At 55.6% G+C, this 21,107-nt stretch overlaps 7 protein-coding genes across 7 annotated transcripts; 2 read left to right on the top strand and 5 right to left on the bottom strand.

The window, feature by feature from the left end:
• Positions 1–2,770: 2,770 nt before the first annotated feature.
• Positions 2,771–4,569, bottom strand: VDAG_07361 (Mch2p; the record flags this gene model as incomplete). The annotated part of the gene is made up of 7 exons (XM_009656266.1): positions 2,771–2,949; positions 3,004–3,147; positions 3,202–3,441; positions 3,501–4,085; positions 4,136–4,235; positions 4,287–4,341; positions 4,406–4,569. 7 exons carry the CDS (start codon positions 4,567–4,569, stop codon positions 2,771–2,773), a joined length of 1,467 nt encoding a protein of 488 aa, XP_009654561.1.
• Positions 4,570–7,409: 2,840 nt separating this feature from the next.
• Positions 7,410–9,914, bottom strand: VDAG_07360 (glycoside hydrolase; the record flags this gene model as incomplete). Its single annotated transcript, XM_009656265.1, has 1 exon — positions 7,410–9,914. The coding sequence occupies one exon, from the start codon at positions 9,912–9,914 to the stop codon at positions 7,410–7,412; it is 2,505 nt and encodes an 834-aa protein (XP_009654560.1).
• A 1,008-nt stretch (positions 9,915–10,922) lies between these two features.
• On the bottom strand, positions 10,923–12,140 carry VDAG_07359 (uncharacterized protein; the record flags this gene model as incomplete). The annotated part of the gene is made up of 3 exons (XM_009656264.1): positions 10,923–11,091; positions 11,161–11,393; positions 11,457–12,140. 3 exons carry the CDS (start codon positions 12,138–12,140, stop codon positions 10,923–10,925), a joined length of 1,086 nt encoding a protein of 361 aa, XP_009654559.1.
• Positions 12,141–13,527: 1,387 nt separating this feature from the next.
• Positions 13,528–15,134, top strand: VDAG_07358 (receptor expression-enhancing protein; the record flags this gene model as incomplete). Its single annotated transcript, XM_009656263.1, has 2 exons — positions 13,528–13,898; positions 13,979–15,134. The coding sequence occupies exons 1-2, from the start codon at positions 13,870–13,872 to the stop codon at positions 15,132–15,134; spliced, it is 1,185 nt and encodes a 394-aa protein (XP_009654558.1). The 5' UTR covers positions 13,528–13,869.
• Positions 15,135–15,408: 274 nt separating this feature from the next.
• VDAG_07357 (uncharacterized protein) lies at positions 15,409–16,212 on the bottom strand (the record flags this gene model as incomplete). The annotated part of the gene is made up of 1 exon (XM_009656262.1): positions 15,409–16,212. The coding sequence occupies one exon, from the start codon at positions 16,210–16,212 to the stop codon at positions 15,409–15,411; it is 804 nt and encodes a 267-aa protein (XP_009654557.1).
• Positions 16,213–16,511: 299 nt separating this feature from the next.
• Positions 16,512–16,892, bottom strand: VDAG_07356 (uncharacterized protein; the record flags this gene model as incomplete). Its single annotated transcript, XM_009656261.1, has 4 exons — positions 16,512–16,580; positions 16,635–16,699; positions 16,748–16,779; positions 16,828–16,892. The coding sequence occupies 4 exons, from the start codon at positions 16,890–16,892 to the stop codon at positions 16,512–16,514; spliced, it is 231 nt and encodes a 76-aa protein (XP_009654556.1).
• A 273-nt stretch (positions 16,893–17,165) lies between these two features.
• On the top strand, positions 17,166–19,406 carry VDAG_07355 (biotin-protein ligase ligase; the record flags this gene model as incomplete). Its single annotated transcript, XM_009656260.1, has 5 exons — positions 17,166–17,202; positions 17,266–17,911; positions 17,962–18,546; positions 18,595–18,866; positions 18,916–19,406. 5 exons carry the CDS (start codon positions 17,166–17,168, stop codon positions 19,404–19,406), a joined length of 2,031 nt encoding a protein of 676 aa, XP_009654555.1.
• Positions 19,407–21,107: the final 1,701 nt, after the last annotated feature.

The following is a 21,107-nucleotide window of genomic DNA, read 5'->3' as shown; positions in this document are numbered from 1 at the left end:
CCCCCGTTGACCCCATCATTCGTCGCGGGTCCTTTGTTCTTTCCCCGCGTCGCAACTTGTGCGCTCCCCCTTCCCCCGCATGCCAATGTCTGTATTCCTCGCTGCTTGCGTGTCATGCCTCATCGTGTTGAAGATGGGTAGTCGCCGTCCCATCAGCGGAAGCGGAGCTACCAGCGTTAGATCCATCTATCAAGACGGAGAACCGAGACTTTCTGACACACCGCCGGGCGAGTGGACAGCCTTTGTCTCTTACGAAGCGAGATGAGATCCGTTGGTGCGGCGACTGCCTACGGTACCTTAGGAGTTGGAAATGGAAGGTAAGAGAGAGCTGAGCGATGCCTTCCGCTCGCTGTGATGGGCCTTGTCCCCCACTGCACCTTCCCCGTGTCACAGCGTGTGGGCCTCTGCCTTAGGGCTTCCCCATCGCTCTGGGGGAGGGGCGTTACCCACCGAATAGAGCGCTGGCCCTCAGGGATCCAGCGGCATCGTTCTTCCACAGGCAGACATCCATTTCAAAGCAACCCGTCCCAAGTTCCCCTCGGTTATGGCCTCGTCATGGATATTGTCGTTGGAACGGACGTTAATCGTCCATTGCCTAGCATCAGTCATCAAACATGATGCCGAGAACGAGGCGCTCGACCACCGTGGCCCTTCACTGCACCACATTCCAAGGGTGACCGATCTTGGGGAAAGGGCCTGAGATCACAAAACATCGGACCATACAATAGACATCAGCTCAACGCCATCATTTGACCATTTTGTCACCCGAAAGCAAAAAACAATCAAAGGTTCTGCCGCTTCCAGTTACAGCCAGGCAAATCCACCTCTCACGATGTTTGGAGGGTCGACCACCTTCGACTGTCATTACACCTGATACCATCGAACAGCCCCAGAACAAGACAACCACGATACCAAGCACCGGACCAAGCACCGGCGTACAGCCGCTCACGTATACCCAAGCAATAGCCAAGACTTTCCTCTCCCAATCTTACCGCTGCCGCTCAGCCTGTCACGTCACACCGCAGATGTTCGACGCCCACGACGCCTTCCGATCCTAGTCAAGACGCCGCTCCGGCCCCTCCTCTCCCCTGCACCCTCCTATCTGTCTCCACTCCCCAGACCTCACACGCCTCATCGCCGCGCCGCATCGGCGACACAGTACGCGTTGCACGAACCGTGTCTCGGCGCCGAGACTTCGATCCCAGACCGGCCGAAGGGAAGTAAGCTCAAATTACGTACCTAGTTGTTGAGGATAAAGTGCAGCGGGTAATCGCAGGGGGCGGCTTCCTTTCTCCCGTCGTGAGCCAAGATCACCATCTCTCGTCAGTGTTGGCCGTTGAACTGACAGGGACCACAAGGCTGGGCAACAGCTGAGAGTTCCAGGCTGCCGGCGAACCGCTCGGGGAGCTGAAACGGGGCTTGTTGACAGTGTCCAGCCTTTCTGTGATTGAGTCGCAAGTCCTACCCGCCATCAATGGGACATAACATCGAATTGCAGTCGCGGGTCGAGGGCCGTCTGGGGTGGAAAACTCGCCCATCTATCCGCGGAGAAGCCACATGGCGTCCAATGCCAAGGCACGCAACGGCAACCATCTAGATTATCAATCTAGCAATTCAGCCAGAGAGGCCAGCATGCCCTGCGGCCGCTTTGCCAAGGGACCAACACGTTGAGCAAGCAATTTGAGCATGCGACGCTGACATGCCGATCTATCCAGGCCCTCTCGCTTGCTAGGCGCATGCACAGTATCATGACAGATTTGAGACAGACCAGCGGTTGCCACACAGTCATCTGACGCGCGACTGACGAGCGATCGACAAAGACTTTGATCCTGCTGTATTCCGGGACTTTGGGCACATCTGTTGTTTTGCCATGTAAAGATGGATCAGCAGGGAGAAGATGCATGGTGCGATCTATTGGGAAAGCCACTCCAAATTTTGATGACCATTCGATTCGTCGATACTTTTCATGCAAGCAGCGTTCAATCACCATGTGGTGGTTTCGTTGACAGAGTCTGCTTTGAAAGGGTGTAGCATAACGGCCCATCGGCATCACCTTCACATCGCTTGCCTTTCCAACGCCAAAGCCTAGTAGGAGGCCCGAGATACAACAAGCATTCGTGGCTGGAAATGTTCTCTTCGCCGACCGGCTTCCAATGTGCCCACGCGCCAAGCATTCCCCTGTACTTCCGTCCGTCCATCGTCAGGCCGCAGCCCCCAAAATTCCATCCTCGGCTCACATCTCTGGGCATCGTAGAATACCTTTACAAGCATGCCCATACGTTGATTTTGGGTTAAGATAGGGTTGAGTTTTGCGGGGCGACACATGGAGACTTGGGTCATCGCCGAGCCGTTCGAGCCGGACGTCCGGAGGCTGGCAGCCTGAGGGGTCGACTTCCGAGGCCTTGGACAGGGCGGGTCGCTGACCCTCTTTAGAGGGGACGAGTTCGTTGTCAATGCGTGTTTGTCTGGTGGAGCTGCGTCGTACTCAGATGGCGGCAAATCTGGTGGTGTTTTGTCTCAGGCCTGCGTGGAGGGTCCACGTTGTCGTCCCCGTGGTCTCTTCACGCGTGCAACTCGCTCCAGAGATAACATGTTTCTCCAGCAAGCTTGACACTTCAGATTATGCTATCGATCAGTCATCGATAAAGATCACCACAACATTGTGACCATGTGTCTAGCCTAAAGACAGTTCGCTATGTATGTGTATATGCTAATCTATATGCCAATGATGTTGCAACAGCTTCCAAGAAGAGCGTTCCAGTAGTTCATGCTAAACGTGTCTCAGAGATAAGAATCCCCGAAGAACCATCCTTCCCGTACTTGTCCTCGATGTACGATGCGTCGGAATCCGCGTCACGTCGCCGGCGTCCTCTTCTGCGATCCTCTGTGCTTCGGCCAAGAGGTCTGCATTTTCTAGCTGGCGGAGCTTCCACACGCGAAGCAGCCAAACTGAGCACGTCAGCATGTTTGTACACTGTATGCTTGATTCTGGGGAGAACGTACTCGAGATGAAGGAAATGATGTACATGAAGCCGGTCAGGAGCTGGACGCCGAGGTAGCCATCGGCTCCGGGCTGCTTGATAACGAGCGCAATAGGCTGCGCGAACGTGGCTGGGAAGACGAGGACGAGCCAGAAGACGGAGAGCACTGGTCATGTCAGCAAGAGCATCAAGACAAGACTGGTGTTGCCGAGGTGCATACCTGAAGGCAGCAGCTGAATGCCAACGACCTCGGCACCGACGGGCGCCACCGTCGGCCACAGGCTGCCGGCGAAGGCACCGAAGAGGGAGTACACGATCGTGCCGGCAAAGTGCTGGCCCGTGAACGTCCACAGGAACAGCGTCGAAAGCGCGGCCAGCAGCGTGCTGATGCCACACAGGTTGATGCGTCCGTAGCGGTCGCTCGCCAGTCCGATCAATGGGCGGCCAATACCTTGCGCCACTGCGACGGATTTAGTTTCTGTTGCACAGAGGCGTAGAGACGGGGAACGCAAGACTTACAGTTGAGGATAGCAGCGGCCAGAGACCCCTGGCTCGCCGAGAAGCCCACGCTCTGGCCATAGTCCGGCAGCGAAAAGATGACGATGACGTAGCCAAACAGCGAGAAGAACCCCCAGCTGACGAAGAGCCAAAACTCAACCTTGCGCAGCAGCCGCCAGTTGAAGGCCGTCAGCACCGTGCCGATGGCTTTGTTCCTGTCTTTGACGAGCAGGCAGCACCCGCCGTTGACGACGAGCGACAGCAGCGCCAGAACGCGAAAGGCCCATGCGAGGCCAATGTTGTCGATCATGGCGTTGGTGGCGAGCGAGTAGATGAGGCCGCCGAAGCCGGAGCCGCCGGTCGAGAGGGCGGCGGCGAAGGAGCGGCGGCGCCGGAACCACTGCGGGACGACGCCGACTGTGGCGTTGAAGGCGAGGCCCATGCCTATGCCGAAGGCGATGCCCTGCGTGAGCAGGAGGTGCCAGACCTCGGTGCTGAAAGAGGCGGCGATGAGGGCGGCGGCCTGAATGATGACGCCGGCGCCGAGGGTGGGCTTTGTGCCGAAGCGGCGGATGGAGAGGGTGGTCAGTGGCGAGACGAGGAGAGCTCGGAAGTTGTTAGTGAGATTTGTTGCTGGTGTGAGTGAGGTGACGTACCGACGGAGAAGGACAGGCCGCCAACAAAGGCAAAGGTGATGGGACTTGTTCCCTCGAAGGCACCGGAATTCAGATAGTAGGCGAGAAAGACGGCGTAGGACTGCTGATGTTAGCACCACAGAGGGGGAAGTCGGGCCAGGGAGGCTCATACCGAGTTGAGACCCCATGTGTGAGCGTTGATGAGGAAGACGCAGCAGACGACAACCCTGTGCATGTTAGCCGGGGAGATTTCGGGACGGGGTGTAACATGCAAGGCAAAGCTTGACGTACCAACCATAGCCGCCTTCCTGGAACTCGGCCTCGTCGCCGGAGGTCGCCGGGCCGGAGGAGTTATCCTCGTCCGTCGCCACCGCCTTCTCCGCACCAACGACAGCGTCATCATTCGGCGGCGTCGTGACGCAGTCTTGCAACTGCTTTCCTCCAGGAGCAGCCATAACGCAACGATTCAATGACGATGTACGTTTGCCGTGTGCTCAAGATGGCGTGGCCCTATCATGGATGATCGGTCCAGGCAAAAATTCCGGAAAGAGATTTATTAAATGGCAGCAAGCCCACTTGGTCAGAATTCAGGGGGAGTCATCGTGGTCCACCCGCTGGAGCGCTGGGCGCCCGGGAATAGCAGGGAGATGACGTTCGGGAAGTGCCGAGCGCAGCGGCCTCGGCCGGGGCGCAAACTCACGTGGCTTGGCGGCTCATTGGTCTCCCGGGTAAACTTTAACTAAACTTTGAAGAGACGCAAAGGCTAGAAACCATGCCTTTGAGCTATACCGAACGTGGTGGCTTTCGCAGGGCTCATTTGAAGGGGGCTAGAGGTAAGGTACCTCCAGATATCTAGGGACTTGTCTCCGAAGCCTTGTGGGTGAAAGACATTGTATCACCGCATAGCTCTGTCATACTGCTCCAGCTGAAGAGGGACATTGAACGCATGTGCCACGGCCGCTTCAGAATCAGCCGGACCAATCGCTCTGTATATCTATGGAGAGGGGGGAAAAGCTTTCGCACGTCTCCAGGGAGAGATTGTGAGACACTACCCCGAGGATCAGTCTATCCTTGCGTGGCTTGGGAACGGTGGTGCGTTTGCAGATTCGCCCTCAGATTTCTGCTTGGAGGGGAACATGTTTGTTCATCAGCCCCGTTGGCAAGGAGAAATTAAAATCGCCGAGACCGCTGTTGGTGTTGAGATTGATGTCTTGCTCATTCCTCAGTATCCGCATGAGTTCTCACGATGGCCTACAACTGCAACTATTCGATGCAGCGATGAGAAATGGTTTTTAGCGGTGCTTGACTGCCTGGTTCAGGGCCAAACACTACCTCGACTGGCATTTCTCGTTAAGCGTCTACAGAGTCAGGCCTATATACGGCTCGAGTCTTCCACTATTATATTGATCAACCCAACGGGCAGGTCAATACTGATGAGTCGAGGAAGGTACTACCCTAATAGCCCATTCAACATAAACTGCAAGTCGAACACGTCTCGAACACGACCACATGTTTCCATTCTAACAACCCTCATGCAGCCATAGCCTACTCAAGAGTTCCATTGGAGTGCGCGCCCGAAGACGCTGTTTCTCAACGTATTGTTCTCACAACCTGCGAGTCCTTCAATACGATGCCTGGAGCCCCAAGCGATTGGGGAAGTCTGCCTTCAATGGTGGTCAACATCGAGAATATTCCGGCTTTCGCAACTTTCATATCATCACCACAAATGGTCAAGACCCCCACCGGGCACATGTCCTTCTTTCCCTCGATTGAGGCGGAGCCTTTTCCAATAATAATGCAATCGATACTTGAGTATATGCTTGTTGAAGTAAAGATTCAGGGTCTCATTTACCTCTCCCATGTTGGATCAAATGGCTTCTTGATTCTTTACGGCAAAAGGTACACTCATTTGGCCAAAAAGCGTTGGAGCATGTTTGTGTGGTCCTCAGCTGGCAAAGATTCCAAGAATGGTGTTCAATTGCACAACGTCTTGAGTATTGGATGAAGAGACTCGGACTTAGTAGTGAGGGCGTTTCAGTGGACAAGCCTGATACTGCAGTCGAGCCTCATGGCTACGAGACGTGGCCTTTATTACCTATGGCGCCGGAAGCTCACAGTGAGAGATTCGGGGTTCATGTAAACTTCCAGACAGTGAAGCTCTTTGGGCGGGAAGAGTTGCAGCTGGTTGTGAAGAGCCTGGATGTCTCTTGAGCGTTTGCAAAGTTTCTGCGCTCGTCAAAGTACTAAGCGAACGGAACTAATGACATAACATCCGGACACAACATATGTTCGATCTTTGTCATGACGACAAAGTATAATAAGAGTGATGTGCTTCATCTTCAATGGAATGGGGGATGGGTAGGGGGAAGGGGCGCAATTTGATGTAGAATACACCTAAGCCCGTAATCATTGCCATCATGCTCTGTATAAAGTCAGGGCAGTCTGTAGTGCCTCACTTAATCTCGATCTTTGTTTCCATCTCTGAGTGCGTGATTCAGAACGGGCTTTATCAGAGCGCGGTTTGCGCAGAGTGAAAGGGTCTTCAGCACGTAGTCCACAGGCAAGAGATAATAAATAAGGGGTTGTAATATATCTGAGTTCTGACCCTCCGCAGCTAAGGGGGTCCCTCCACAGTTCTTACATACACGTTCTCGTAATTCTTAGCTCCCTAAAACACCCACCTATTCCATAGCTCCACAGAAGCCACGTAACGGTCTTTAATATCGAGAGCGCATAGTTGTCTGCTCTGTGAGTTTCAGCTTTGAATGAGAACCCCTAGGTTCATCCTTGATTAGTGTTGGTGTCCGATTCCTCATCCAGACCCAACTAGTAGAGCCCCTTTGGAAGTCATGGCATGAGAGTGGGGCATTTAATGTACCATCCATCAGAGGTACTAGGCTCATGTAATCCCTTCAAAGCTTTTGTAAGGCCTCGCTAATCGAACAGGCGGTGTACTCCCTGAAAAGGTACCAGGAGACACACGCGGAGCCACGGGACAGGACTAATTCAGAGGCTTAGGACTATGAGAGAACGTCTACAAGGGCTGCGGAAGGCCGGAAACCAGATATATCCCTACGCTTACCTAGCATTGACTGCGGATATTATCTGCGGAAGACCTCTTGAACCTGTCCGTTCCGGCTCTGAAAACAGGTCTTAACTGTATTATACTTCTTTAGGAATGATGACCAGAGTAGAGGAAACGTGAGTCAGCTACACAATACTTTTCATATTGTGCCCTCCTTATACGAAGCATTCAATAATCCGAAAAAATGCATGTCAAACAAATCCACCCCAATCAAGCCTCCCGGCTATCCGCGAAAAGCACTTCCAGCACTGGCCCCAGCACATTCCCATCGAGATTCAACGTCATGAGCTTCCCAACCTTGGTCGACGCCGGCTCAGACGACCTGACAATGGACCAGATCCGATCCTTCGTTCCATAGTCAATCTGCGCATCCTGGAGCATCGCGTGAATCTGACTGTTGCGGTCAATCACGCCCAGCTGCGGATCAGGGCCGAGGTCCACCAAGATGGTACAGTCCGCGTTCGGCAGCTTGGGCAACTCAACAGTCATGCTGTACGGCGTGTGCGAGGATGCGGCGTGGGTTTGCGTCGTGACGACCACATCGGGCGTCTCCAGGCCGTCGACCACAACCGAGAGAGTCGGCGAGATGGTTCGCACGGAGAGAAAGTTAAACTTCCACTGTTTGCCCTTGGAGGTCGTCTTGAGGTGGCCGAGCTTTTGGTTCCATTCAATCTTGATGTGGCGCTCCTTTGTCGCCTCTGTGGACTTGCTAGACTCGGCGCTGTCGTCCTTAGAATCCTCGATAATGGTGAACTCGCCGTCCTGACCGACGACAACAAGGACTTCATAGCCCTCAGGATTGAAGCAGCCGTTCTTCGGCTCGAGCGCCTTATCCAGAGGGATAATGGCGCCTTCGCGAGCAAGGGCGGGGAACGACTGGAGGGGCCTGTACATGTTGATTTCACGGTCGCCGTCGTACACGTAGCCGTTGAAAATGTCAACGTGGCGGCCGGGTGGTACCCAGACCTTCTCTGAAGCGAGGTTGGTGCGGGTATCCCTGCGACCTGTGACTGGTCTGACGACCAAGCTTGAGCCAAAGGTGTATTGATTACGCAGATCGTATGCGATTCCCCGACCGGGGTGGCTCCAGTACAGCGGCTGAACCAACGGCTCGTCAGATGCTGCGGCATTGACATTCATCGTGTATATGTAGGGTACGAGGCGGTGTCTGAGTCGCATAAAGTGTCGGAGGATCGCCGCATACTCGTCGCGATACCCCCAGGGCTCTTTGCCCATCCACTCACTGTTGGATGAGTGTAGTCTCATGATGGGCGAGAAGACTCCGTATTGAGTCCAGCGTGTGGCCAGCTCATCGTCGCGAGAGCCAGCGACATGGCCGCCGATGTCGTGGCTCCACCAGCCGTAGCCGACATTGGAGGCTGTGGCTGTGAATTCAGGCTGGAAGGCAAGGGACTCCCAGGTCGAAATGCTGTCTCCAGAAAACCCGACGGGATACCTGTGGCTGCCTGGACCACCGTAGCGGGAGAAAATGATGGCACCCGACCCGTTGCGTTGAATGGAGTCGTCAAGGTACTGGAAGTGATTCAGCAGCCACAGGGGGTCAAGACCTGGTATCCGGGAGTAGGGCCCCTGCTGCCAATCAATCCACCAAAAGTCGCAGCCATCCTCTTCGAGGCTTCGGTGGAGGACATTCAAAAAGGCATGCATAAAGTTAGGGTCGGTTGGCGTAAAAAGAATCGGGGCATTGTCGGAAGTGTCGTAGCCCATGGCTTTGGCTACCTTCTCATACAGATCCTCAAAGTGGTGGACACCAGCATGGGGATGGTCGTTCAGGGTGATCTTGAGGTGGCGTTCGTGCAGATCTTTACAAAAGGCCACATGATCAGGAAACAGGCTTTTGTTCCACGTGTAGCCTGTCCAGCCAGTGTGCGTAACTTGCTCTTCGTGAACGAGATGCCAGTCCATGTCAATGACGGCGGTAGACAGCGGGATCTTTTGGTCTTGGAACTTGTCCATGAGATCGAGATACTCTTTGTCGTTGTAGGCGTGGTATCGGCTCCACCAGTTGCCGAGCGCCCAGCGTGGAACAAGGGGTTGTTTGCCCGAGATGTCATGGTAGTCGCGCATGGCACCCTTGTAGTCCTGGCCGTAGCTGAAGAGATAGCCGTCGATGCGATCTCCAGACTTGCGTGGCGCGACGAATCCTTCGCCGTCGAAAAGCATTGACTCGCTGTCGTCCAGATTGGCAAAACCGGAGCGGGAGAGAATGCCGTCGCCCATGTCGCAGCGGCCGTTGACGCCATCAAGCGTGCGGGCTGTGCCACCTAGGTTGCCTCCATCATGCTCCCCGCCATAGCGCCATTCCGACCCCCAAAGAGTGGCCTTGTTGATGAACGTGACAAGAAAGCCGTTGGGTGAAAAGCGTTTCTTGTCGTAGCTCAGATGCAGAGATGGCGTGACAATCTCGAGCAGGTCTTCCGTTTCCTTGACGGAGTAGTCGGGCTTGTCAAATTTGCGATTGATGGCAAAGGTAGATGCACGGTCTTCAAAGGTCCCGTCGGGCGACCATTCGTACCTGAGAACTGAAGGCTTGATGACGGTGAAGCGATAATTAGACCCTGTGATCGTGGAAGCCTTGTGAGCAACCGGATCGGATAGGAATTTGTACTTGTCCATGCCGTGCTTGGAACTGCTGCTGTCAATGACTATTGGCCTCTGCTTTAGAGATGTGGACGAGATACTGGCGCCGCCCATTTTGGAATGATACTGAGAAGCTCAGGAGCTCTCTGGGCTCTGGGAGAGCTTGCTCCAAGCTGCCGCTCGCCGGAAGGGGGTGGCGCGGGGTTGATGACGCTCCCTCGATGACTAAGGCGAAGCTTGAGGTACAACGGCACATTCGCGCAGGGCAGGCAGCAACCGGGATGCAGCTGACAGGGATATGAATCAAGTTCAGGCCCCTTAGTTCGGAGGAACGTCGGGGGGGGCACCCGACACTTACCTTCAGCAGAATTACGGTTATCCGTCCTTCGCTCGAGACCAGACCCATCTTTGATATTTAAAACTATATAGGGGACTAGGTAGATTCTAGATAAAATAGCTAAGAGTTCTGCCACTTAGACATCGCAATGAAATCAAGTAACTCATTATAATATAACTCGGGGAAAATATCCTCTATATATTATTTCCAATCCTTATTAATAGTACGCTAGAAGAATTTAATATACTCCAAGAATCCAGGTCCTGCCAGGGACCACATACCCCTGCCACCGTCCACTCTCGTCAATTAAAAGCAAGTGTAAGCGCCGCGATCGCTCAACTACCCCGCTCTCCCATTCTGCTCATCCTTATTTGATAAGGGTGGGCCATTTACTTTCTGCACCAAGCTCGACTGCCTAAGAGGCGGTGGCTAATGAATCATATGACCCTTTGAAACCGAATTCAGTCTCAGTACAAAAAGCCGACCATGAGCCAGGCCACCGCCTTCATCATCAGGTTAAGCGCGTGACTTGTCGATGTCTTCCTCAGTACCTGGTGCCTTGATTCATTCTTACATAACCCACCTAATTCTTCACTATACACCCTAGGTAGGTAGTGTACCTGATGTCATTAGGCGTCCTATAGTACTATAGCTTATTTGTGAATGTATTGTGGGCTATTTTCAAGATTTAATTGGCTATGGAGCTGAGTTCTGCCACGTTAACTGGGTCCTTCTGTACGTATAATTTATACTGAGACTGAATTCGGTTTCAAAGGGATACCACACTACTCCACTTTATTTACCCGCTTCATCGATGACAGCCGCTCGGCGGTATCAACGAGAGGCGCGATGGAAGGCAACATGAGGCTCGATCGGGTGAGCGCGAGGCGGTCAAAACTTTCTGATTGGGCTGTTGCTCGTCCAGGGGCACCAATCGCACCCATTCTCGCCGCCCTGAAAAGGACGTGGCCAGCGAGTTGTCCAGTATTCTCCCCTTTCCCCTCCTTTTGACGACCGCCTCACAATTGGGCCCTTGCAACCCCAGAATGCCGCGTCCTGAACCGTCGAAGCAGATGGCGGAGCACAACGTTGGTCTCGCCATTGGCCTGGACCTCTTTGACGGGGAAGATTTTAGCATGCTCCAGCGAGTACTCGACCAGATCATCCCGTGTCTTGAAGACCTGGACCGAGCCCACGGCGCGGTTGCGACCCCACTCGATGAGGTCGACAATGTTGACATGCGTGTTCCGGAGAACCTTTGTCGTTTTCATTAGCACTCTCAGTTTGCTCCGAGGCCTGGATTTCTGCGGTGTACGTACTTGCGTGCACTCTTCGATGGTTGAGGGAGGTCTGCGGATTCCCACGGCCCGGCACAGCGTGTGCCAGGCACCAATGTCATCTTCCCGACCAAACCAGACGTCCACTTCCTGACGAAGGGCTCTCTGATACTCGGCCCGCGCCTCCCGGTGCTCGTCAGTCCCCCTCTTCCAGCGATAGTGTCGGATGAGGGCTTTAAAGGACGCGGTAGGCGGCAGACTCGCGTCATAGCGGAACGTCGCGTAGGACAAGAAGAACCGGTCCAGCGGGGTCGCAGGTGCACTTTCACTCTCGAGAAGCCCCTGGACATGCGGCTCAGGGGGCATGCCCCTGGATGCCTCGTTCGTGGCGTCGTGGGGTGTTCGGAAGTCCGTCACCTCGATGAGGCTATTGGCTTCCAGTTGCGCGTTGCCTACCGATTGGCCGGGATGTTCAATCTTGAGGTGGTGTTTCAGTTGCTTTTTGGTTTCAAAGTCCCAGTGCTCGGGACAGAGCTTGCAGACGCGATGCTTGGGCGAGCTGAGGAGGTGCTGCTGTCTTGCGAGCTTTGTCGTGAAGGGCTTGCTGGTGCAGCGAAGACAGCATAGTGTCAAGTGATCGGGTGAGTGAAGGATAGAATCGGTGACGTGCTGCTTGAGACGGTCGGAAGTGCCGAATCCACGTCCACACACTTCGCAGTCGGTCATGATGAAGGTGTAAAAATGCTATTCTCGAGAAAGACGAAGGAATGGGGTATGGAGAATGAAGTCAATGTGCACTTTGAATTCTCGCTATTATCACACATGCCTTGCAAACTACCTTATATAGGTACGTTACGATTATTGGAAGCCCCGGATAGCAGCATTACCAACAGCCGTTTCCAAGGCATTCGTATTCTCCACAGACATGCCAGGAGAGCTCGGTGTCGTCAGTAATAAGCCACTTGGCTGCATTGTTGGCCGTTGGGGCAATACAGCAAGACCCAACCACGAGATAATTCGGGTTCTTGTCCTCGAGGCGGACAAAGATGGGAGGCCTGCAGTGCATTAAACTCAGCGCGTGACCTATTAGCCTCTCTGCAAATGTATGCACCGGAGGGAAACTGGAGGGTTGCATGGCCACTCGCTGGTCGACCCGTCGAGGCCCACAGCCAACCGAGGGTACTCTTGGCTCAAATTTGAAGCCTCATTCAACTGCTCGATGGGATTGCAGCAGGCCCCTGCATGGCTCAGCCTTCCAGATCGCTTGGATTCCTGGTGGCAGTTCCAATCCAGCGATTCCGGCCTCGACAGGCGACTCGACATGGGAGCATCTGGCTTGTGAGGTGTCTGACTCTGTGTCTTGTCAGTAGCGTTTCATTGTAGAGAAGTTCCGTTTCAACGATTCTGCAGTAAGCCTAGCGGGATCCTTGTGGGATGCGTCGAGGTTGCTTGCTGCCTGGGGGCCTGTGACTTTGTGGCCAAGGGAGGCACCAACAAAAGCCACACCCCTTCGAGGTGAGCTCACTTTGAACCGTTCTAACATCCTTGACATCGGCTCAAAAGTGGAAAAAGTAGATTTTCCGTCAAAAGTATCGCCGAATATCCAGTATATGGAATTCCACAGTATTTGATCGACACACGATGTGTTGAGAGGGTTCCGTAGTTAGGGGTCTTTCTGGATGATGCCTGTATTAGGCGGATTTGGAGTGCGGCCTAATCTGTCCCCCCACTGGTGGCTTAGCGGATCATGAAGACAGATGGCCGGTCGACTATGGATTACGATAACAGAAATTCAGGAATAATTCAGAAGAATAAGACAACGTGGTTTTATATCAAAGATATGAGTTAATGTGTCCTCTGCAAAAGGCACAAATACGCGTGGTGCCTATGAATGTGGTTGTCACAACGGCGTTCTTCTCATCTCCAGGCGCAGGCAAAGGCAGACAGACCCCCCATGACGTACGTGGTCCCTGCGTCGTTAGCGCCCCCTCTCCCGCAAACAGCAGATTCACCCCGGCCTTCAGCCTTCAGCCTTCGGCCTTCACCTGCCTCGTCCGCGTGCCCACGCCAAAACCCCACCTCGACCACCCATGCCCACCCAAAAGCTGACAGTGCCAGGACTTCGACGCTCTCGCTCCTCGCACCGAGGAGGCACCTTTCGCTCAACCCTAACCTTGGACCACCTAGTGACGGCTACCGATGCGCCCGGCTGGTTCATGACTTGCCGAATTCTTGGCCTGCGACCGAACGAGCAGAGAGACACCGCCCTTCTCTCCTTCTCCTACTACCGTACATCCTCCAATTCCATCATCAGTACAGTAAACGATCGAACCCTCACATAGCGAAGCTACCCCCCTCCACCTGCGGCCAACCTCCTCCGATCGAACACATCCCGACGACCAACCACAATCAGAGATCCGCGCTGCCTGTTCTGCGCAAAAAGTAGACGGCCATCATGTTTGACATTTTTGCGCACCTCCTCTCGTCAGTGACTTCTTTTCCCCCCGCAATGATGACGCAAGACACTTTTGCGAGAACGACGAAGATTCTGACCAGCCTCACAGCTCCGTCGCCTCCTTCCTCTTCCCTCTCTTCGCTTCCTACAAGGCCCTCAAGACCTCCGACCCTGCTCAGCTCACACCATGGCTGATGTACTGGGTCGTCCTCGCCTGCGTCCTCCTTGTTGAATCCTGGACAGAGTGGTTCCTCGGCTGGATCCCCTTCTATGCCTACCTGCGCCTCTTTTTCCTCCTCTACCTCGTCCTGCCCCAGACTCAGGGTGCCCGCCTGCTGTACGAGACGTACGTCCACCCGTTCCTCGAGGACAACGAGACCCAGATCGAGGCCTTTATCGCCGACCTCCACGATCGCGCCAAGGCCGCCGGCATTTCCTACATCAGGCAGGCCATTGAGTTTATCAAGACCAACGTCTTTGGCCTGCCCCCGAGTCCTCCCGAGCCCGAGTCCCCGCGTGCCGCCTCCTACGCCCCGCAATCCTACACCCAGTCCCTTCTCGCCCGGTTTAGCGTCCCGAACGCCCGCTGGGCGCCCCCGCCGCAACCCGCCTCATCTGGTAGCACCGGCGGCGACTTTTACAGCCTGCTCGCCGGCGCCGTCTCCGCCGCCACCCGGTCGGCCACGAGCCCTGGCTCCGGTTCTGGTGCTGGGTCTGGCGTAGACGCACACCGTGGTGGCGGCGGCGGTGGTGGCTGGGGCGGTCTGATCCCCTCCAACCTAACAGGCGCGACAGAGAAGATGTCCTTCATCGCCGCCCAGCGCGAACGCCTCAACGTCGTCCTCGACGGACTCGACCGCGAGGCCCAAACGCTGCAGCGCGAGGAGACGCTGCGGGCGCGCAACGCAGAGGACTACCTGCGCCCCGGCAGCATCAGCCTCGACGGCGAGGGCTTCGCGCGCGAGAGGCCCGTAAGCAGGGGGAGCCGGCACAGCGGCGGCGGCGGAAGCGGAAGCCACGGGTTTGGCGAGTGGAGCCGCAACCGGAGCGAGTCTGAGTTCGAGACCATCGATGCCGAGAGCGGTGGCGAGGACGAGGGGCGCGCGAGGCCCGGGCCTGGCGTGCAGGGCGGACAGGCCGCCGCGGGAAGCACGGGCTCGTGGATGCCCTGGGGCTGGTCGGCGGCCAAGGAGCGCGACGAGAGGGATTTACAGTACGGACGGGACGACCACGGACGGAGCTCGGGCTATGACCGCGATCGCTAGGTCAAATTGACCGAAGATGGTCTCTTTCGCACATTCTTTTATTCCGGCGTTTGGGTTTGACTTTTGAGGGTTAAGTTGACAGTCTCTGGAACGTTAGATCCTAGAAGGGAGTTTACAGGGTATCATATTTCCATGCTTGTTGATTGTAAATATGGTACAGTGGTCGCCGTGTCCCGCGTTCTAGAGTGGTTCTACATCTATGTTACATTTCCGGCCATCTCTACCCAACTTTATGACCCCGCAGCCATGCAAGCTCCCTGAAGGTTATCCATCCTTAGGTCTTCTTGTACGGATACCCAACGCTCAACCCCTTCTTCACCCAGAGCTGCTTCTTCTTCTTCGTCACAACGTGCTCGACCCAGACCTGCTCAGCATGCTGCTTCTGAAAGGCGCGGATGAAGACGGGATCCCACAGCTCGGACGCGACGCCAATGTCCTTGCAGCAGCGCATCAGCGCGTTGCTCTTGCACCCCTCGACGGCGGCCGGCAGGGCCTCGGCGGCGAAGAACTGGTTCTCGCCCTGGGCCTGGGCGATGAAGCGGCCCTGCGCCACGAGGGCGTACTCGCGCGTGACGGTGCGGTCGGCGACGACGGGGGGCCCGCGCGGCACGAGGCCCCAGCCCGCGGGGCCGAGGGCCGCGTTGAGGATGCGCCGGTACTTGATCTCGGGGAGGTAGATGATGCCGTCGGGCTTGACTTCGATGTCGGCGGGGCTTATGGGCGTGGTGAGGTGGGCGGCGACTTCGGGGGGGAAGGCCGCCGTCGAGAGGCCGTGGTATGAGGTTGACCAGTCGATGGTGGGGATGGAGGATGGTGGTGGCGGTGGTGGGTGTGCTGCGGTGGGCGCTGGCGCTGGTGGTGCGGTCTGCGTGGGAGGTGCAGTTGAGGTGGGACCTGCTGGGGATGTGGAGGCTTTGGCGGCGGCGGTTGACCGTGCGGGTGCAGGTTTTGCCGCCTGGGAGACGTAGCGGGCGGGTGATGGTGATGCGGCGAGGAGAGACGGTGAGGTGGAGAAGCGGGCTGCGTGAGTGCATTTCGCAGCGCGAAGAAGCGGGCGAGCAAGAGATCTTGAGGCCATGATTGCGGATGGGCGAGGCAGCAGTGGTGTCGGGACGTTGTCGTTCAACCCACAGACCGAATGGGCGGAGGTTGAGTGGTGGTGATGATGCCTTCACGTCTATCGCGTCAGTCGTCAAAATGGACTAGGAGCTTGGGCCTTTTGTACTGTGTCCAAGACAGTTTATAGACTGTATCGAAACTGTACATGGTCAACCTTCGAACATGACCTTGAACCTTGAGAGCGGCGAATTCCACGATCACCCTACCTATCGTACACAATGAAACACATTGTACCCTGCAAAGACCTCTGCGCTCGCTTCAAGCATCCTTTGAGCTCGTCCGCTGGTCGTTGCCTTGCAGCTTCCAGCACTTCTTGAATGTGGCCATCTACTCGCGTCAGCCCACCGTCGGCCTCCTCCCGTCAAGCCAAAGAAAACATACCTCTTCCGTACACTTCCTCCAATCCTTCTTCTCGAAATAGCAGTCCGTCAGTTTCATGTTCTCGTCTGCTACCGTCAGCGGGTGAGGCGCGCCCAGGTCTCGTAACAACCCACCCGCACAGCCTGTGCTGAAGATGCGCTTGTCCCTGCAGCTCGGTCAGCATCGGCATCAGCACCAGCCGAGGCATACCCACCATTCATCAGGCTCATCATCATCAAGGGCCGCGCTTTGTGCGGCGTTGCTCTCTTGCTTGGACATGGCGACTACTGAATCGTTCGCAGGTATATCGTGTGAGCTGCTGTGCTAGTTGTAGTGTCGAGGTTGAAAGTGGCAGCGACAACGCGAGGCCCCGCAATCCGCTGGTGCCGGCGTTCCTTCTCGCACGGGCAGGCACTATCGGGGGTCACTGCCCGGTGTCGCAGCTCTCACTTGAGACTCATTTCTGTTGAGACGAGCTTCAACACCACCTTTTCCTCGCGACACACCAGCATACCACAACCTTCTCTCCGCACCGGCCGCGGGCACCTCAAAATGTCCTCCCGCAAGCTCAATGTGCTTGTGTACACAGGTCTGCACACCCCTGCCCCGCCATTGTGCCCCTTCACTCCTGGCCCCACTGACACACATTCAGGTACCGGCACCACGGCCGAGTGTGTGCGTCATGCGCTCATGACACTGCGCCGCCTGCTGCACCCGAACTACGCCGTCACGCCCCTGACCGAGTCTGCTCTCCTCAAGGAGCCTTGGGCTCAGACCTGCGCCCTCCTCGTGCTCCCTGGCGGAGGCGATCTCGGCTACTGTCGCGTGCTCGACGGCGCGGGAAATCGCCGCATCACTGACTTTGTGCGCCGAGGCGGACGTTTCCTGGGCTTCTGCGCCGGGGGCTATTTTGGCTCTTCGCGATGCGAGTTCGAGGTCGGCAGCAGCGAGAAGGGGATGGAGGTCGTAGGGAGGCGAGAACTCGGGTTCTTCCCCGGAACGTGTCGAGGCGGTGCCTTTGCGGGGTTTCGGTACCACTCCGAAGACGGGGCACAGGCGGTCGAGATCTCCGTCGAGGAAGGGGCATTCACCGAAAACATGGGTGCGCCGAAGAGGACAAAGTCGTATTACAATGGTGGGGGTGTCTTTGTTGATGCTGCCAAGCTGAAGGACAAGGGGGTAGAGGTGTTGGCGAGCTACACCGGTGATATTGACGTGGATGGCGGCGACGGTCAGGCGGCTGTTGTGTATTGCAAGGTTGGCGATGGCGGCGTTGTCCTCACGGGACCGCATCCCGAGTAGGCTGTTTCCCCATCGCGTGTGGGTGGTACTGTGCTAACCCGGTCAGGTTTGCTGCCGCCAACCTCCATCGCATCCCCAGTAACCCTCGATACGATCAGCTCATCGAGAATCTCACGCAGGACGACCTGCCACGATCGGCTTTCATCAAGGCATGCCTCCGGAAGCTTGGACTCGAAGTCAATGATGAAGATGCCGATATCCCGTCCCTCACAGCCATGCACCTAACCTCTGTCAACCACAAGGAGGTCGAGGAGCTGATCCACGCTCTCGGTGATGTTGTCACGCTTGAAGACAACGAAGAGTATATCCGCGACGAGGCCGACACATTCCATATCGATCGGGATGGCAAGTGGTCGATGAAAGCCCTTGCAGAGGCCCTTCCCAACCCCGACGATCCCGCGAAGGGAAAACTCTCCGCCGATGGACGATACATCGACTATAGCGACGTCATCAAGGAGATCGTGCCATATGAGCGCGCCTGGCCCTCAGACGAGATTACCCCTGCGTTCCAGCATAGCTTCTACTACGGGTGCCTCAAGGCCTACCAGCAGATGGAGGAACATGCGTCTGAGTGGGGCAACACTCTAATGTACGCAGATGCTACGACGAGCACCAACACCATCATGGACAAGTGCGTGACCCCCATTCGCGGATAAATGTCTCCAAACTGACTTTTCAGGAACCCGAAACTTTTGTCAAAGCTACCCACTGGCTTCACCCTGACTGCCGCGACACAAGTTGCAGCGCGCGGCCGTGGTTCCAATGTTTGGGTTTGTCCTGCCGGCACCCTCGTATTCTCGACAGTGATCAATCACCCGGCGCACCTCCTCGGGTCCCGACCAATCGTGTTTCTCCAGTACCTTACTGCTGTTGCCATAGTCGAGGCCATCAAATCGTATGACTTGGGTTACGACGATGTACCTGTCAAGCTCAAATGGCCCAACGACATATGTGCGTGTGCCCCTGAATACGTTTGCCTTTGGTCACTAACCACATCCAGACGCGCGCGATCCTAAATCCTCAGCCTCGAATCCTTCCTATGTCAAGATTGGCGGAATCTTATCTACATGCTCCTACACCGGTGGTGCGTACACTCTCGTGCTAGGCATCGGCATCAATGCGACGAATGCTCGGCCCACTACATCTCTCAATGCTCTTCTCCCATCGAACCTTGCCCCTTTCCGGCTCGAGAAGCTCCTCGCGCGGATTCTCACTCGGCTGGAATCGTTGCACTCTCATTGGATCCGCAACGGATTTGACTCCAACCTGGAAAACCGCTACTATAAGCACTGGCTACACTCGGGGCAACTGGTGACGCTCGAGGAAGAGGGTGTCCGGGCCAAAGTGGTTGGCATCACGAAGGATTGGGGCATGTTGAAAGCCGTCGAGGTTGATGGGGTTACGGGACGGGAAACCGGGCGGACGTGGGCCTTGCAAAGCGACGAGAACAGCTTTGACTTCTGGAGGGGGCTTGTAAGGCGAAAGGTCTAGACTTGGATCTTTTGTGGCTGTATGGTCGGTGTGGGTAACTGGTCATGCCATCATCAGGGACCTAAAAGGTGGGTCGGTTCAAAAGTTGCGATGAGGATGGCATCCTTTTGGACATATTTTCAGGGGTAACCAGAAAACAAGGCCGCCTTTGGTGTTGTGCGTCTCGTGTAAAGGCTCGGTTCCAAACATTGGGGTAGATTCGCTGGCTGTGATGCTGATCGCTGAGCAGGGGTGGGACCAGTCGTCTCGCCAAGAATTGTGTCTGCCTTACGGGGTCCTCGGCGTTGCCCGTCGTTCTGAATCAGAGAGGGCCCAGACACAACTCAAAGATGTTGTCGGATGGAGATTCATGCACGATTTCACAAGCAGTATGGTAGAGGAACTGCTTCCGGAGAGGTTGACGTGATGACGGTCGAGACGGGTGGTTCCACGCGGATATGTTTCACATTGCAATGCCTCGCATTAAGCGGTGCGGACCGGATTTGCATCTCATGCCATCATAGCCTCTCTGCTTGCTTTTTCTCCGGATGTAGCCTTTTTCCCTCACAGTAGTGCCTAGTTCATCACTGTCATCGATTCGAAGCCTTTTGCTATTTTCGTCTTCTGCGTTGCCAGACAGAGATCCTCATGTTTCAGGGTTTCCAGAGGGGAAAGAGGCTGCAGCCTCTCCGATACGTCACTGATGGGTGGACTTGGGCCCTCGAATATTGCAGTTGCCCCGATGGTTGCGGATAGGGAGGACAGCCTCGCGGCAGCCGTCCACGATGGAAGGCTTCTCTCACGTCTCCTGTAAAGTGGATGTCATCAATGCTAGGAAGGATGAGTGTAGTCCAAGCTAGATGATGCTTCAGCACTCTGTCCTACTACTTGCAACAAGCATGTCCACGTTTTCAATCAGGGCATCGCCTGTATTGTACCTCTGAGAAGCATTTTTCGGTCACATTGGCATAGATCTTTGCGGTTCACGACTCTTTGCAGCGGAGCAGCCGCGATCCGGACCGCATCAGGTCGATGACAGGCATCTTCGGGTGTTGACCTTTGAATATTCAACACCATGAAACGAGGAACCATTGTTGGCGTCGACAGCATGGCTTGGTGATCCAAGGGCTCGATACAGACAGAACCCTAACGTCATCCTTACATAAATGACATCCAAGGAATGACGCGCACAGTAATACGAGAGACAGCATCAATGAGACCAGAACCAACAGTTTGGGAGAATTCAATATCGGCCACAGGCGATACGAATAGATCATCTGCAAGGGCTCGACACGTCCCCAAATCATCAACTCAGTCGTCTCCTTCAAAGACCAATCTACGCAAAGCAGCACCTCTCACAGCACCAAAGCGCACACGCAGCTCAACTCCAGTCTCAGGCTAAATAAATGAACAATCCGACGAGGTGGTCAGCATTCAAATACGCAAAGGAGCTCGCTACCAGAGAAAAAAGGGAAACCGCCCCCAGACCACCAACAGCGCGCGCATCCAACAGCGCATCCAACAGCGCCCGCGGCCGTCCGGCCCGGCCTGCGCCACCAACAGAAGCGTCTCCCCCCACCGAATGGATCGCCCCGTCAGCAGAAACCGCGTGACGGCGCCACGTCAATTGACACCAGGTTCGCTTCCTGCAAAAGACAGACGCGCGGGGGCACTGTGAACGAGTCGGCTGAGCGAATTCTTTTTTTTTTGTGAAAGGGGGGG

The sequence above is a fragment of the Verticillium dahliae genome, genomic scaffold (genome assembly GCF_000150675.1).
Source record: "Verticillium dahliae VdLs.17 supercont1.16 genomic scaffold, whole genome shotgun sequence".
In the NCBI taxonomy this organism is placed as follows: Eukaryota; Fungi; Ascomycota; class Sordariomycetes; order Glomerellales; family Plectosphaerellaceae; genus Verticillium; species Verticillium dahliae.
The sequence above is the reverse complement of the archived record's forward strand: the minus strand, read 5'-3'. Positions and strand labels throughout refer to the sequence as shown.